Source organism: Narcine bancroftii, chromosome 1 (genome assembly GCF_036971445.1).
Source record: "Narcine bancroftii isolate sNarBan1 chromosome 1, sNarBan1.hap1, whole genome shotgun sequence".
Taxonomy (NCBI): Eukaryota; Metazoa; Chordata; class Chondrichthyes; order Torpediniformes; family Narcinidae; genus Narcine; species Narcine bancroftii.
The window spans coordinates 477,450,090-477,468,181 of NC_091469.1; the positions used below are offsets into that span (position 1 = coordinate 477,450,090).

Below are 18,092 nucleotides of genomic sequence, written 5' to 3' on the forward strand. Positions count from 1 at the left end.
AGAGCATGTGCTGGGTGGTGTGGATCCTTGATGAGTGCTGCTGCTCTCTGACGGCAGCATTCCATTTAAATTTTCTCAATAGTGGGGAGAGGTTTGACTGTGATGTCTTGGGCTGTGTCCACTACCTTTTGGAGGGCTTTACGCTCAGAGATATTGATGTCCCTGTACCAGACCGTGATGGAGCCGGTCAGCAAACTTTCCACCACACATCTATAGAAATTTGCCAGGGACTCTGATGTCATTCCAAACCTCTGCAAACTCCTGAGGAAGTGGAAGGGCTGATGTGCTTTCTTCATAATGCCATTAGTGTGTTGGTTTCAGGAGCGATCCTCCGAGATAGTGACTCCCAAGAACTTGAATTTGTTCACTCTCACCACCTCTCATCCCCAAAGATCACTGGATTGTTTACCTCTGGTTTTCCCATCCTGAAGTCATCAGCTCCTTGGTTTTGGTGACATTGAGTGTGAGATTGTTATTGGTGCACCATTTGGCCCAGTTTTCATTCTCTCTCCTGAATGCTGACTCATTACATTTCTTTATACCTGAATCATAGATCAAGATGAACTTTCGTAGATCAGGTTCCATTTTCATGGATCAAAATCAATTTTTATAGATCAAGATCTTACTTTTTAATGAAAGAGAACCAAGAAGAGTGTACGTTTGCTTTTAGTGAATTGCACAGCCACAGTGATAGAACAATGTTGCTTCATGGTATTGTAAACATTAATGATATTTAATAAAATTCTGTTTATCAAACACTAGTATAGAGGTTAGTTAAAGTCTTTAGGTATAAATTTTGAGATAGTCAAATGGATTGAACATTGGCTGAAAGGGAGAGGCCAGAGAGTGGTAGTGGATAATTGTCTGTCAGGTTGGAGGCCGGTGACCAGTGGTGTGCCTCAAGGATCTGTATTGGGCCCATTGTTGTTCGTTATATACATTAATGATCTAGATGATGGGGTGGTGAATTGGATTAGTAAATATGCAGACGATACTAAGATAGGTGGAATAGTGGATAATGAAGAAGGTTTTCAAGGATTGCAGAGGGATTTGGGCTGCTTAGAAAAGGGGGCTGAAAAATGGCAGATGGAATTTAATGCTGATAAGTGCGAGGTGCTTCATTTTGGTAAGAAGAATCAGAACAGGACATACGGGGTAAATGGGAGAGCATTGATGAATACAGAAGAGCAGAAAGATTTAGGAGTAACGGTACATCATTCCCTGAAGGTAGAAACTCACGTGAATAGGGTGGTGAAGAAGGCTTTTAGTATGCTGGCCTTTATCAATCATTGCATGGAATATAGGAGTTGGGAGGTGATGTTGAGACTGTATAAGACGTTGGTGCGGCCTAATTTGGAGTTCTGTGTGCAGTTCTGGTCGCCTAATTATAGGAAGGATATAAACAGAGTGGAGAGAGTGCAGAGAAGGTTTACCAGAATGTTACCTGGGTTTAAGCATCTAGAGTATAGGGAGAGATTGGACAGATTAGGTCTTTATTCTTTGGAGCGTAGAAGGTTGAGAGGGGATTTGATAGAAGTATTTAAGATTATGAAAGGGATAGACAGAGTGGATGTGGATAGACTATTTCCGTTAAGAGGAGGAAAGATTAAAACAAGAGGACATGAGTTAAGAATTAAGGGGCAGAGATTTAGAGGTAACATGAGGGGGAACTTCTTTACTTAGAGAGTGGTAGACGTGTGGAATGAGCTTCCGGGAGAAATAGTGGCGGCGGAGTCAATTGTATTATTTAAGAAAAGGTTGGACAGGTATATGGATGAGAAGAAGATGGAGGGTTATGGGCATTGTGCAGGAGGTGGGACTAGAGAGGGGTGTTTGGTTCGGTGCGGACTAGAAGGGCCTAATGGCCTGTTTCCGTGCTGTAAATTGTTGTTATGTTATGTTAATATATTCAACTTGTATGCACCGTATAAGCCTGTCCTTGAACTTTAAAACTTTCACCCCAAAACCAGAGGTCGTCTAAGACGACAAGTATAAAATACAAACTTTTACAGCGAAGTCTCAGCACTACCTGTGCCTAGTTTATCTGAACCTTAATAGCAAAGTCTTAGTTCTCCCCTACGAGGTCCATGTGCCCAGTCCGACTACCATCGACTGTATACGGTAAACAGCCTGTTGAGTGCCGACGGTACCTTATTTTAAAATATGCTAATAAAATTTAAACCTTTATTGGTAATTTGCTTTTAAAATATTGTGGACTAGTATATTAAATGTGTCTAGCAGCGTCACTCCAATGGTCAGTGCTAAGTGCCAGACTTAGGGTAGTCTCATACAACTCAAATCCTACATTTTAGGGGATCGTCTTATACAAAGGTCACCTTGTACTCCACCATATACGGTGATAAGCTTTTTTTGGTTGCATTTCAGTGACAGGAATTTCACTCCTCTGTCCCATTTTGGTTTCCAAAGTCAAAGACACGCTAGTCAGGAGGTTAATGACCCTGAATTGACGTGATGGACGTGAGAGAGAGTGCATTGCAGGATAATAGGTTGAGTAGAATTTCTCAAAGAGCCACCATTGATGTCATGAAATAAGAGCTTGAGGAATGCTTTCTTCCCTTGGTGCTAATTGATCTTCCTTTTCATTGTAATCATATACTTTGTAAATAATGCTCTTTACACAAATGTGTGAATGTTAGAGATAACTGTTAGTTTGTTTGCAGAAGAACCCTTTTCACTGGACTTATGTTAGGCCCTTTCAAACTGCCGTGTAAAATGGGGCACCACTCACGCGGCAGTTAGAAAGGGACTGACCTGGTCAGCATAGTCCTAATCCCACCGGGTCCCTGACCTACCTCAGAGGTAGTTAGGATACCAATTAAACTTAACCAGGTTGCGTCTACTGGTGACTTGAACAGGAAAATGGCCGACTCGGTTACTCCAATGACGTCAGTGCTGGCTGAAGTGCCTGCCATGATTAGGGGAGAGAGGGGTCGCTACCATTGGGTTGTGGAGGGGGCCACAATTGGGGGGAGTGAGGTCGCAGCCCCGGGGGGGGGGGGTGCCATGATCAGCGGGAAGAGGATCCCTGCCATAGTGGGGGGTGGGAGAGAGAGTGGGAGACTGCCAACTGCCACTACTGCAAACACTACTCAGTTCACAGTGACAGCTCAATGTTTGTGGCAGCGGGACGTTGTTGGTGGGGGGGCGGGGGGCATGATGAATGGGGTGGGTGTCGATTGATGGTGGAGGTGGTGACTAGGGGCTGGGGCAACTGACGGCCGGTGGGGGTGGCGGGGAAGACTTACCAATAGTTTTCGTGAGTGAGTGGCGCATCATTTACCGCATCATCACAGGGGTGGGTTCCCCCTTAAATCGGCGGGTTGCCGATTTAATGGGTCGATCCCCTGCACTTTAAAATGCGCTGGAAGCGCCATTTCCCCAGTAATCACACCTAGGTCCCAGAAGAGCAGTTTAAAAAAGCCTATTTTGTGCTTTTAGTTTGAAAAGACAGATTTTTCAGCAATATTACCCACATTGGCTATCCTGATTAATCTCAGATTGCTTGAAATATTTGTAAAGTTGAATAGCATTTCAAATGCATGATTTTAACTTTTGACAGTTCTTTTGTTTATCTTAGATTATATTTCTGTCAATGTTTTAGTGGTCTTTTTTGTTCTGTTGGTTTAGATATATGTAATCTAATTCTGTGAAAATCCTGAGGTGGAAAATTACACACAATCAATTTATTGTTCTCATTCAGCATTCTTAGACATAAGATTTTACCCAAGTGTTAAATAATATAAATTTTAAATCTGATGTTATTGGAAATAGTTTACATTTTCTTATAAAAGGTAGCTCTCAACTCAATTTGAAATAAATTGTGTTTAAATTCAATTGTTTTGGTTAAATCGGCAGGAAGTTCCATCTCTTATGGCAGAGCAGCAACCCAAGGATTTGTCACGAAACACATTCCACCATTACAACAACCACACCTCCCCTTTGGATGTCCATCGCCTGCCGCGGATTCAAGAGAATGCAGTTTCTCCAACAGCTCACAGTGTTTATTTCCCTCCAACCAATCTGCAGATATTCAAACAAGATCCAAATCCAGATGATCTCAAAGTGACAGTGAAGCTGAAACATAGGCCACGATCACTACAGGGAGGTTTAGAGGATAATCGTCCCATTAAGAGGTGGAAAGGGATGAAGTGGAAAAAGTGGAGAGTTCAAATAGTCATTCCTAAAGAACATTTGAAGCTGGTGTCTGAAGAGGAGATAGATGAACTCCTAAACAAACTCGGGACATCATTAAAGCCTGAACCCATGCCACGGGATTATAGAAGATGTTGTTTATGTCATGAAGAAGGTGATGGAACCACCGATGGGGCTGCAAGGCTCCTGAACCTTGATCTGGATCTCTGGGTCCACTTAAATTGTGCCCTCTGGTCCACAGAAGTGTATGAAACACAAGCTGGTGCTTTGATTAATGTGGAGCTGGCATTGAGGCGGGGCCTTTCTATGAAATGTGTTTTCTGTCATAAAATGGGAGCTACTGGTACATGTCATCGAATAAGATGCACCAATATATATCACTTTACCTGTGCCAGTAAAGCCCAATGTATGTTTTTCAAGGACAAGACTATGCTCTGCTCATTACATAAACCAAAGGGACCTCACGAACAAGAGTTGACTTATTTTGCTGTCTTTAGAAGAGTTTATATACAACGGGATGAAGTGAAACAAGTAGCCAGCATTGTGCAACGAGGAGAACGCAACCACACATTTCGGGTTGGAGGCTTAATTTTCCATGCCATAGGACAACTCCTCCCGCAACAGATGAATTTGTTCCACAGCTCGGTCGCACTCTACCCAGTGGGCTATGAAGCAAGCCGCTTTTACTGGAGTACGCGGTACTCCAACAAACGCAGTCGATATCTGTGCTCCATTGAAGAAAAAGACAGTGTTCCAGAATTTGTGGTTCGAGTCATTGAGCAAGGTCATGAAGATCTGGTCTTAACAGGAAGCTCTCCTAAAGGTGAGGAAAAGCCTTGTATTCTAATTAATTCGTACTATATTCTTTAAAAATAATCAAATGTGCAAATTTTTATTCTGATTTCTAACCCAACTTTGCATTTCAATAGGAAGCCAAGTGTATCTAACCAAACCTTCAATATCAAAATAAAACTGCTTAAAATTTAATATGTTTTAGCACTTTGTTTTCGATATATTTCATTCTGAAATAGACCTTTTGTTTCTTAAGTAATAGGAGTAGTTTTCTCTGTTTAATTTCTCTCTTGGTATCAACTTGAGGCTTATTTCATTTAAAAAATCCGTAGGCAGCTTCGGACTCAGAAGAACGTTGCACATGCTTATAAGAAACCATAAGATTTTGAATCTCTTTGATGTTATTATCTGAGAGATGTCTTATTCTGTGGAATATAGGCTTCCAAGAAACTATAAGACTCCAGTTCTTGAATTGAGAAAGCTGAACAATTCACAAGACTTGTCATTTTGTGTGCCATAAATCTAGAGTAATTGAAATGGCTTGGAAATGGTGCCTCAAAGTCCGTGCTGATCACTCATTTGCAGTGATCCTGCATTAAGACCATTTTTATTCTTCCCACGTTCTCATCAATTTCTCCAGCCATATATTTAAAAAAATCACCCTCTCATTTACTATCTTTCTTTGGCTTGGCTTCGCGGACGAAGATTTATGGAGGGGGTAAAAAGTCCACGTCAGCTGCAGGCTCGTTTACTATACACTAGGCATAATTTACAGTGGCCATTTAACCTACCCATCTGCAAGACTTTGGGATGTGGAAGGAAAGCAGAGCATCCAAACCCGTATGGTAGCAGGGAGAACACTAATCACAGTTGTGTTCATTTCCCATTAGTGGTAGAATTTTATTTAAACAAATTGTGTTGCTAAAGGGAAAAATAATTCAAAGTTTAGGTTCCAAATATGGATTTGAATGGTTAGCCAAGCTTAACTTGACAACAACAAAATTGCCACTTAAAATTGATGCGTACAATAGAAATTGCACTTTTCTCTTTCAGGGGTATGGCAAAAACTTCTGGAGCCCATAGCACGTCTCCGAAAAGATGCTAATATGCTGAAACTCTTTCCAGACTACCTTAGGGGAGATGACCTCTTTGGCTTGACTGTTTCTGTAGTCACAAGGATCGCTGAATCGGTATGTGGATTACACAATTAAAGTGTTGAAGGGTGTTAAAAACTCTGAAATGTACCACTTTTCCATTTTCTAAGTTTGATCCATCATTTGGATTCAGGAGTAGGGAGGTAATGTTGCAAGTGTATAAGGTACTGATGAGACCGCACCTGGAGTACTGTGTCCAGTTCTGGTCTCCATATTTGAGGAAGGATATACTGGCTTTGGAGACGGTCCAGAGGAGGTTTACTAGGTTGATCCCTGGGATGAAGGGGTTGACTTATGATGAAAGATTAAATCGTCTAGGAATGTATTCGCTCGAGTTCAGAAGAATGAGAGGAGATCTTATAGAAACATAGAGGATTACGAAGGGTATGGATAGGATAGATGTAGGAAGGTTTTTTGAGCTGGCCAGGGAAACTAAAACGAGAGGACACAGTCTCAAGATTCAGGGGAGTAGATTTAGGACAGAGATGAGGAAAAATAGTTTTTCCCAGAGAGTAGTGAATGTTTGGAATTCTTTAACCAGGGAAGTGGTTGAGGCTGCCTCATTAAACATATTTAAAATTCGGTTAGATAAATTTTTACATGATAGAGGAATTAGGGGATGTGGGGAGAAGGCAGGTAGGTGGAGTTAGGTCATAAATTAGATCAGCCATGACCTTATTGAATGGCGGAGCAGGCTCGATGGGCCGTTTTTGGCCTACTCCTGTTCCTACTTCCTATTTCATCAGATATAATAAAACAATTTTTTTTCTTTTGAAAGACCTTTTGATAGAAGGCCAGTTTTCAGCTCCACAACACGCAGCTGACGCTGTGGTACCAAGGAAAACATGGACCATGTTGTGAGAGTCATCTCCCAACAAAGGCAGACATAAATAACAAAATTCAAAACTGTTTTCAATGTGAGGAAATCTGGCTCAAAGCACATAGCCAACTATAGAGATCCCTGGCCTCCCATTTACTTCTGAGACCAACGCTACTTGCAGCAGGCACCTCAAGAATTGGAGAGATGAGCATGTCTTAGCATCCTCACTTAGGCCAGAACACCAGCAATGAGGCCCATATCATTCACGGGCCTGAGACGATCCCAAGTCATATTAAATAAAAATCTAATGTTTAAAATGTAAGCCTCAAAGTTGTTTTTAACTGCAATGATAATCTAGTTCATAACGCTCCTAATAATTAAATGGACATCTTTGCTTCATAGTCATGAACTTCATTTTTTTTAAAACTTTGATTGGTGTGTATGTGATCATTGTGTATTTTTGTATGATCTGGAGAGACACTCTTTTGTCAGGTTGTAATCAGATGGTAATAAACTTGAATGTAGATCAAGAAATCCCAAATTCAATTCCCTAATCCTGTTGATCGATGTTTCATTTGGGAGTTTTGTAAATGATATCAAAAGCCATCGCTGTTGCACTTTGGGGCATTTGCTGAGTTGTTGCAACCAGGTGTTGATTTTTTTTTGCATTGAAGCTGCCTGGAGTGGAAAACTGCGGAAACTACACATTTCGCTACGGTCGCAACCCACTGATGGAACTTCCACTTGCAATAAATCCTTCAGGCAGTGCCCGATCTGAGCCTAAAATGAGTACCCATGTCAAGAGGTTTGTGTTAAGGTATTTTTGTTTTCAACTTCACATAGTACCGTCCAGGGGTGGAGGTTGTGTTGCTTGCTCTGCCCTGCCATGTCACATTTACCATATATGAAGGGGTACAATAGCAAAGTATTCTGATATGAAGTCACAATTTGTGTTGTTCTATCATGGATTATCTACATCTTTCCTTGACACATTGTGTGTCTGTAAATCAAAATATAACTTTTGTTCTATTCCCTTCCATCTGGGAATAAATTCAATTACATTCAGTGCTCTCCTTAATGTTTGGGATAAAGACTTTTTTTTCCCTTTATTTTCCTCTGTTCTCCACAGTTTTACATATGTAATCAAACAATTCACGTATCTTATAAAAGGTTATTTGTGTACATTTTGGTTTGACCAAGTAGAAATTGCATCACTTTTTTTTATAACTAGTCCCCTCATTTCAGACCATCATAATGTTGGGGACATTTGGCCTCACGGGTGTTTGTGGGTACTCAGGTATGTTTAATTGCTTCATTGGTGCAACATGAGGACCAGAGTTGCGCCAATGAAAGTCAAAGAAGCCATTATGAGGCTGAAAAACAAGAATAAAACAATAAGAGATGTCACCCAAACCTTAGGATTCCCCAAATCAACAGTTTGGAACATCATTAAGAAGAAAGAGCATACTGGTGAGCTCGGTAAAAGGGACTCGTATTCCAAGGAAAATCTCCACTGCTGACGACAAAAAAAAATCTTCTAACATATGGTATGTCTGACAGATCAGAAACATTTTTCGCAAAGTAGGTGCATGTGTCAATAACCACTGTCCGTAGAAGACTTCATGAACAGAAATAAAGAGGCTACACTGAAACATGCAAACTATGGCAAAGGTGGTATGCTTTGAATCTTGGACATTTCCTTTATGCCTCCACACTTAGCTCTTGCCATCACTGATGCGGGTTAATCTTTGTCTCATTTGTCCACAAGACCTTTTTCCAGAATTCTGCCAGCTCTTTTCAATACTTCTTGGCAAACTGTTATCTGGTCATCCTTTCTGTGGCTAAATAGTGGTTTGCATCTTGTAGTGTAGCCTCTGTATTTCTGTTCATGGAGTCTTCTGCGGGCTGTAGTCATTGACAAATCCACTCCTGAAGAGTGTTTCTGATCTGTCAGACAAACGTTTGGAGTTTTTTCTTCATTATGATGAATTGATCTGTCATCAGCGGTGGAGATCTTCCTCTGAATACCAGTTCATTTTACGATTACTGAGCTCACCAATACATTCCAAACATTATTTTGGAAATCTTAAGATTTGGGTGATGTCTCTTGTTTCTCAGCTTCATATGGCTTCTTTGACTTTGATTGGCACAACTCTGGACCTCGTGTTGAAAAATGGCAACTACAGACTCCAAAGGTTTTCAAAAGCTGGAAGCAGGCCTAACTCTCCTATACCTACACCAATGAAGCAATTAAACATACCTGAGTACTCAAAAACACCTGTAAAGCCAAAAGTCCCAAACATTATGGTGCCCTGAAATGAGGGGACTATGTATAAAAATTGCTGTAATTTCAGCATGATCAAACCAAAATGTATATAAATAATCTTGAATAAAATCTGGAATCTGCACTTTAATTACATGTGAATTGTTTGGTTACAAACTTAAAATTGTGCAGCACAGGGGCAAATAAAGGAAAAAATGTCTTTCTCCCAAATATTATGGAGGGCACTGAAAGGTTGGAGTTTGGAATGAGGAGAGGGAACAATTAGGAATAAATGACAATTTAACTGTACAGATTAAAAATTACACTATTCTAAATGGTCCCCACTCTCCCTCAACAACATTAGCTCAAGAGACAAATGATATTTTTTATTAATTACTTATATTTGCTCATTGCACCCCTTCTGCTTAAAAAGCTTGGCAGTATATGTGTAATTGGTGGTAAAATTGTTCAGCTTGGTCCATTTGGTGCGCAGTTTCCCTTCACATCTGTCTGACAAGGAAGGAAAATATTTCTAACTGTTATTTTTATTCCCATTGACCAAAAGGAACTTCAGAATTTGTTTCTTTTTCTCTCTCTTGTTACTTGGTGCCAAATTGTGCTAGGCCACATACACTGAACAGTACGAGTACATCCAAGTCTTTTCAGAGCACAGTCACGGGAGAGTTGAATGCACCTTATAGCAAGCAATTTGTTCATTCCAAATCCTCTCAATATCGTAAAATGAAGACTGAATGGAAAATTAACGTGTATTTGGCCCGTTCTCGGATCCAGGTCAGTATTTTCTTAAAGAAATTCATTGGACTAAATTGTTTTATGGTCAGTACTGTAGCTAACATGGTGATTATAGTGCTTTGGAACAGAATGCAGAGAGGAAAAGCTGATATGATGAAGTATGGATCTTCATTGATGGGCATCTTTGTGAAATTTAGCCTAATAGGTTTAATTTATTTAAAATGTAAGTAAAGCTTCCACAAAATCAGCAGTTTTGCCAATTGAAAATTACATTTTCTGTGACATTTTTGGTTTCTGTATAGTCAACATCAATTATTTTCTGTCAGGAAGATCAAAGGCATACATTGGTCCATGCTTGTAAGTTCAAAATTCAAATTTATGTCAAGAGTACATACATGACATCACATAGCACCCTGAGATTATTCTTCCTGTGGACTAGGCAGAATTTCTACTTATCGGCAGTACAAACTGTACTCAAGAAAAAGATGCAAAAGAGAGAAATGTTAACAAACTGCAAAGTTTGTCGTTGAGGAGTCTGAAGGTGGAGGGGTAGCAGCTGTTCCTGAACCTGGTGGTGGGAGTCTTGTGGCATCAATACTTCATTCCTGATGGCAGCAGCAAGAACAGGGCATGTCCTGGGTGATGTGGATCCTTGATGATTGCTGCTGCTCTCCCACAGCAGTGTTCCATATAGATTTTCTTGATGATGGGGAGAGGTTTGCCTGTGATGTACTGGGCTCTATCCCCTACTTTTTGCAGGCTTACTGCTCAGAGGTTTTGACGGCCCTATATCAGGCCATAAGGCAGCCAGTCAGTACAGTTTACACTACACAGTTTACCATAGTTTTCGATGAACTGAGGTTCACTGATGGCTGGCTCCACCTCCATCTACCCATATATAACCCTGGTTTCCCACCAAAACCCTGAGCCCCTCTGAAGACTACTGTAAGTTATAAACTAATAAAAGTGAATGTTCTCCATCCAGTTGTGAGAGCTTTTATTCACGCTACAATTTTATTAGCTTATTCCATAAACGATGGAAGCGCTGCTCAAGCCACGTATGCTGCTTGGCTGAGGAGTTCACGTACTGGCTAGACTGCTTCCAGGCTTACCTGAACACAACCAGAGATGTCTTCCACACCAATGAACTTAGGAAGTCCGCACTTGTTTTGAGGGTAGGAACGAAAGGGTATGCAGTCATCAGGGACTCCGCTACATATGATGCTGCCATCGAGACTTTGAAGGCCTGGTACTTGAAGACGCAAAATGAGGTCCTAGTGAGGTACCGACTCGCTCAACATCACCAGCCAGGAGAGACAATGGATGACTACCTGCTGGATCTGTGAATGTTTGACAGGACGTGCAGGTACGAAGCGGCTACGGGCCACATTCATGATGAAGAACAGATCCGAGACTCTAGTCGCGGTGGTCCACTCAAGGTACATGAGGCAGCGACTGCTGGTGTCGGGTAAGAAGGGCGCGGTTAGTCACATTGAACTTGCCAAATCATTGGAATAGACCAACCTCAAGAACAATGACCTCAAAGCTAGTGACCTCGCTCACCCTGGGTGACCCCTTCCAACAACCGGCTGCTCTCACTACCCCAGCCCTAACGCCTGCTGGTTTCTGTGCTAGGGAGCGCTCCCGTGCTAGGGAGTGCCTTTTCTGTGGCAAGAAAGAACAGTGAGCAAAGGTTTGCCGCATGAGGGGAAGCCCGGGGAAGTCCACTGCCTGCACCGCTCCCGGATCAGCCAGCCCCAAGCTATCTGCCCCGAATTCACACAAACCCACTTGCTGCACTAAACGCTAACGGATAATGGCGGTGAGGAAATGGCTCAAAGTGGCTCACTTCTACCGTATCACAAAGGCTCACCTGATCAAGTCATCCAGGTCCTTTGATCAGCTCAGTGTCAATTTTAAGGGACCTCTCCCCTCCACGAACGGGAACACTTTCTTCCTCTTTATCACTTACGAGTACTCCCGCTTCCCGTTTGCCGTTCCGTGTCCAGACATGTCCACTTCATCAGTCATAAAGGCCCTAGATTCCATTTTCACCCTCTTCGGGTATGCTGGCTATATTCATTGCGACCGGGGCTCATCCTTTATGAGTGACGAGCTGCGTCAATACCTGCTGGCGAGGGGCATCGCGTCCAGCAGGACCACTAGCTACAACCCGCTGGGGAAATGGGCAGGTTGAAAAGGAAAACGCCACAGTCTGGAAGGCTATCAAACTGCCCCTGAAGTCAAGAGGCCTTCCAGAGTCACACTGGCAGAAATTCCCTCCTTTGGCACTCCATTCCATCCGGTCACTACTATGTACTGTGACCAACACTATTCCTCATGGACTCAATTTTGAAAGAAGGTTGGCATCGGGAACTACACTCCCAACCTGGCTCACCACTCCTGGCCCAGTCCTTCTCAGGAACCACGCGAGGAGAAGCAAGACTCACCCCCTGGTGGAAAGGGTGAAACTGCTCCACACCAACCCCAGGTGCACCTTTGTGGAGTGCCCAGATGGCAGGGAGGACACCGTCTCCATCAGGGATCTGGCATTCACTGGAACAGAGGATCCTTTGCCTCAAGTGCCCTGCGAGCCATGGAGCTCATTTCCGCCACCCCAGTCAGGGCCTCAGGGAATCTGGTTCAAGAGGCAAGTGCATCCCCCTCCACCATAGAGCCTAAGACCCCGCCCGCCACTCCTCCCCAACAAGTGGACCAGGAGACTCAAGAAGCCCAAGGCCCTCCCGTATTTAGTTGCTCTACCAGGATCTTTAGACCCCCCCCCCTCCAGACTGCTTAAATTTGTAAATAATTGTGTATTTTTTTTAATGTTTTTTCTGAATCAATGTTCTCTGTCTTCATCCACAGCCCCTAAATTCTACAGGAGGGTATGAATGCAGTGAACTCGGATTCACTGGTGATGTGTTTTACTGATGGCTGGCTCCACCTCCATCTACTCATATATAACCCTGCCTAAACCCTGAGCCCCTCTGAAGACCTCTTTAAGACCCTACCCTCAGTTATAAGCATATGTTCTCCCACCAGTCGTGAGAGCTTTTATTCACGCTACACATACCAAACCTGCCATCTCCTGAGGAAGTGGAGATACTGACATGCTTTCTTCACAGTAACATTAGTGTGTTGGGTCGAGGAAAGGTCCTCCAAGAATTTAAATTTGCTTGCCCTCTCCACCTCTGATCTCCCCCACTGATTACTGGATCAAGCACCTCTGGTTTTCCCTTCCTAAAATTACAATCAGCTCCTTGGTTTTAGTGATATTGAAAGAGGTTGTTGATTGTAGACCATTCAGCCAAGTTTTCAATCTCCTTCGTGTATGTTGGCTCATCCCCCCTCTACTGTGGTATGATCAGCAAAATTGTCATTGATGTTCTTGTGCCAAACCATGCAGTCGTAGATGTAAAGTGAGTAGAGCAGGGGGGTGAGTACACAGTCCTATGGTGCTCTGGCACTGTTGGAGATTGGGGAGGAGATTTCCTAGTGTGACAGATTATGTTGTGTTTGTACTGTATATAGATATGATTTTAGGAGATAAATTGGGGCAGGTTTTTTAGTGCAGGTCACATACAAACACTTTCAAACAGATCTTATTTAAAATACTGAAGCTCTGCTCATGCTAGACAGGACGGCAGCAAGAGCCTTTGCAAAAGCTTTGGAGAGTGCCCAAGAGACATCACTAATGGATTGTTATTTTTCAAAAAAACAACAGATAGAAGAACTCTCGGAGCCGCAGGCTGTCTGGAGTGGGACTTGCTGTTCTAAGAGGGTCATGTGGTTTTGCGAGCAGAGAGTAAAATAGGATTTCTCTCAGAGAGGGGTGGGGGGGGACTTTAGTTCTGCAGTTGTACAGTTCAGCAGCAGCAGGTGGGACTGGAACAGGACAAGCTGGCAAGCTTGTGGAAAACCCCATTTGGAAGACGGATTCTGACTGCTTAGTTCAGCCTGGTCAAAGCCTTTGTGGTTCATGCAAGAGGAGAGGACTGGCTGTCTAATGTTTCACTTGAAATAAGAGAAACAAAAAGGAACTCTGTGATGACCTGAAAGAAAGGTTATTATCTGGAAAAGGCTGATGAGGCAAGTTTCTTTGGCAAGTCACTGAAGTGACTGGTTACAAGGAATCAGTTGTGGGTGTCCAGCGAACAACAAATCTCTCTCTGAAAACTGACAAGAACCTTCCTGAGCAGTAACCATTTACCTTTCAAGCACTTCATAGATGAAGTGAACTTCATAGATGTTAAATTCTGTTCACAATATAAGAATTGCCTGCAACGAGTAAACTTGGAGGAATGAGAAATGAGATTGGATCAAAGAACTTTTCTGAACTTACATACACATTATATACACATGCACTTAGAATTAGAAGAGGGTTAAGTTAGCTTAGTTAAGTTAATAGTATTAAGTTAAAGTGTGATTCTGTTTTCATGTTTAAATGCAACTTTTGTTTAAGTAACCATTTGTCTTGGTGAATATCTATTGCTGCTCGTGACACTTGGCAATCCTCACTGATTGCGGACTGGAGGTGAAGAAATCCAGGTTCAATTTCACAGTGGGGTGTTGAGACCCAGGTCTTGGAGTTTGCTGGTGCATTTGAGGGGTTTTATATATAATACTTAAAAGTATATATTCAGAAAATAGTAACTCCAAATATTACCATTGTATTATTTAAAAGCTTTGATAGTTCAGTATTGGTTGAGTCACAGCTGTACAATAATACTCTTTTCCCCTCAGGGTCTTGGTTTGTATGCTGCCCGAGACATTGAGAAACATACCATGGTTATTGAGTACATTGGAACAATCATCCGCAATGAAGTGGCAAACAGGCGGGAGAAGCTTTATGAATCTCAGGTAATCTCAGCATTTGCTTTTGTTCTGATGCAGTTCACACAAACCAGCAGATTAATGTCATATTAAAAATCAGTTCTATAAATTGTTTGATAAAACAAGCAAGTGCAGATTTTGTTTCAAGATGGAACGAATAAAGTTGCTCATGGTTTGGTCTTATTTTGTTGATCAATATTCTGATCTTTATTCCTTTCTGTGTTCAATCTTTGCCTCCCAACACTTCCACCTCCCTCCAGCTCCCATCCCAGTCACAGCTTACAGAACAAAATAGAGTTTTTTTGTAAGACATAGTCAAAAGTGGCATCTGGAAGTATCCTTTGGAGAATGATCTTTCCGTCGCTTTCACTTGTTCGTTTATTCATACATCATCCAAGCACATTTCATCAGCTTCTTTCTATTGGCCGGCAGATTCGTATCACAATCATTTATATGCCAAGCTCAAGTATTTTGGGATGTATTTGGCTTAATTAAAATTAAGAGGAGTTGCCAGTGATAAATTTTAGTAAATTTGTTTCATTTTCCATATAATCTTACAATTCTCCTTCGGACCTTTTTTTATATTAAATCAATGTTTGCAATATGTAATAAGACCATAAGGCATAGGAGCAGAAATCTGTTATTCAGACCATCGAGTCTGCCCTGCCATTTAATCATGAGCTGATCCATTTTCCCACTCAGCCCCCCACAACCTCTGGTGCACTGGCTAATCGAAAAGTCTCAGCTCATAGCATTTGATGGGTCAATGTTTTAACAGCTTCCTTGTCAGTGTGTTGGATCCTTGAAGTTACCATAATAGCATCAGCTGAAAACATATTATTTTGTAAAGATTGCATTGAAAGGATATAACTGGGAATAACAGATGTAATGGAGAGAAGCACTTCAAAATTATTCTTGTACACCTTCCATCCTTTTTTTTCCCCAGATTCTTTCACGGCCTCCCCTGCCCAACCATAACCCATCTCGACCTCCAGCCTTCTGAGGACTCCACACTCCTCAATTATCTCATGCTCCCAGTTTTCATTACTTCATTGTTAAAATCTGTGACCTCAGTAAAGACAGGCCCTGAACTTAGGAATTCCATCCCTGAAGTACTTGGCTTCTCTTTCTTAAGCTGACTTTCATGACCATCCTAATCTTCTTGAATGCTTACTGCCATATTTTGTTTGACACTTCTGTGACTGGTGCTGAGATGCATTGTGTTAAACAAAATGTAAATGCAAATCATTATGCAAACTCACAAGCAGCGCTTTTATTTTATTTCCAGAATCGTGGAGTGTACATGTTTCGTATTGACAATGATCATGTTATTGATGCAACTTTGACAGGGGGTCCAGCAAGGTGCGTATCTTATGAATAAAATCACAACAAACACCACCACAAGTTCCAGCATTCGTCCTTCTCAGGACAGAATACTGGTGCCTCTTTGTTTCATTGTAGAGTAATCTGATTGCGAGTATTCTGTCCACCCTGCAGCTGCGTGTTTTCCCAAATATATAAGTACTACCCCAAATTTTAGTTTCACACCTCATGGTGTTTCATTTATTTACAATATTTATCAAAGACTTAGATGAGGGAATAGAAAGCAGTATCTCCAAGTTTGCAGATGACATGAAGATGGGTGGCAGGGTTAGCTGTGTGGAGGATGCAGGGTGACTTGGACAAGGTACGTGAACGGGCCAAGGCATTGGCAGATGCAATATGGTGTGGATAAATGTGAGGTGATCCACTTTGGAGGCAAGAACAGGAGAGAAGATTATTACCTAAATGGTGTCCGATTAGGAAAAGGAGAGATGCAACGAGACCTGGGTGTCACTGAGTGCCAGTCATAGAAAGTGGGCATGCAGGCAGTGAGGAAAGTGAATGGTACGTTGGCATTCTTTGAGTACAGGAGCAGAGAGGTTCTACTCTCTTGGTGAGACCACACCTGGAGTATTGTGTACAGTTTTAGTCTCCTTATCTGAGAAAAGACATCCTTGCCATTGAGGAAGTGCAAAGAAGGTTCACTAGATTAATATCAGGACTTAGATATGAAGAAAGGCTGAATCGACTCGGCTTATTTTCGCTAGAATTTAGAAGATTGAGGGGGGATCTTGTAGAAGCATATAAAATTCTTAGGGGATTGGACAGCCTAGATGCAAGAAGGTTGTTCCCTAAGTTGGGGAAAGCAAGAATCAGGGGTCACAGTTTAAGGATAAGGGGGAAGTCTTTTAGGACTGAGATGAGAGAAAAAAATTATCTCAAAGAGTAGTGAATCTGTGGAATTCTTTGGCACAGGAAGTAGCTGAAGCCAGCTCTTTATCCATATTTAAGAAGGAGTTAGATTTGGGCCTTGTGGGTAAAGGGATCAGGGGGTCATGGTGAGAAGGCAGGTACTGGGTAATGAGCAGACGATCATCCATGATCAAAATGAATGGCGGTGTAGGCTTGAAGGGGAAAATGAACTACTCCTGCATCTATTTTCTTTGTTTCACTTCAAGTCCCACAGATAAAGCATTCATTCACAGTATTCGTCTGTCTACTCACTGAAGATTTTAAGCCAAATTTTATGTTGTTTGTCACCTCTTCAGAACAGGAGAGATATTTGCTGAATGAAAAAAGTGGATTTTGTCTTTCATGGCATAAAGCCCAAACAGAAGTCAAAATTGGAAAGGGCAATTTGTCATTGAAAACTCAACTCCCTACAAGTCCTATTATTTCATGGTCTCAATCTTAATGACAAACCAGCTCTGTAGAACCTTTAAAGAAATACAACAAGACTGTTTGACCATTTCAATTACAATCTTTCATTTTTTCAAATTTTGTTCCTTAAAATTTTCTATCAGTTTGGTTTAGATGCAATTTGCCTTTAACAATTTCATACCATCTTCCCCTGATTGGTTCATGTGTCATTGGAATAATGGTGTTGCAGAATGAAAATATGCCCTTCAGCCCAACTTCCCCATGCCAACCAAAATGTCTCACCAATGCTTCCTACATTTGGTCCATATCCTGTTGCGTCCATGTATTCCATCCAATTTCTTTTCTTAAACACTTCTGACCACTAATTGTGTCTTGATTATTGTTTCTATAGCTGGGGTTAGTTTTATTTATGCATTTTTTTGAGCAAGGATGTTCAGTTAATATGCAGTTTGCAGACTCTCAGGCACTGTACCTGAATCTAACAACTGTTTGAAAGCTTCTGGTTGGAGCCTCTCAAATGCCCTCCTTTTTTCTGAACTGGACCAAAGGATGTATTTGCTTTCAATGCGGCAAGCATTTCTGTCATTCCCTCTGCATG

The 18,092-nt window shown here is 41.8% G+C and overlaps 1 protein-coding gene across 20 annotated transcripts in view; it reads left to right on the forward strand.

Moving 5' to 3' along the window:
* Nucleotides 1–18,092, forward strand: part of kmt2ca (lysine (K)-specific methyltransferase 2Ca) — a 495,715-nt gene that overhangs the window by 470,044 nt on the left and 7,579 nt on the right. For 15 of the 20 annotated variants that reach the window (XM_069914812.1, XM_069914813.1, XM_069914810.1 and 12 more), the window contains 6 exons: nucleotides 3,877–4,996; nucleotides 6,019–6,155; nucleotides 7,614–7,756; nucleotides 9,826–9,994; nucleotides 14,702–14,818; nucleotides 16,080–16,153. In XM_069914812.1, the coding sequence (XP_069770913.1) occupies nucleotides 3,877–4,996; nucleotides 6,019–6,155; nucleotides 7,614–7,756; nucleotides 9,826–9,994; nucleotides 14,702–14,818; nucleotides 16,080–16,153 (1,760 nt within the window). The remainder of the gene's footprint in view (nucleotides 1–3,876; nucleotides 4,997–6,018; nucleotides 6,156–7,613; nucleotides 7,757–9,825; nucleotides 9,995–14,701; nucleotides 14,819–16,079; nucleotides 16,154–18,092) is intronic. The other 5 variants (XM_069914816.1, XM_069914830.1, XM_069914828.1 and 2 more) reach the window with 2 other exon arrangements.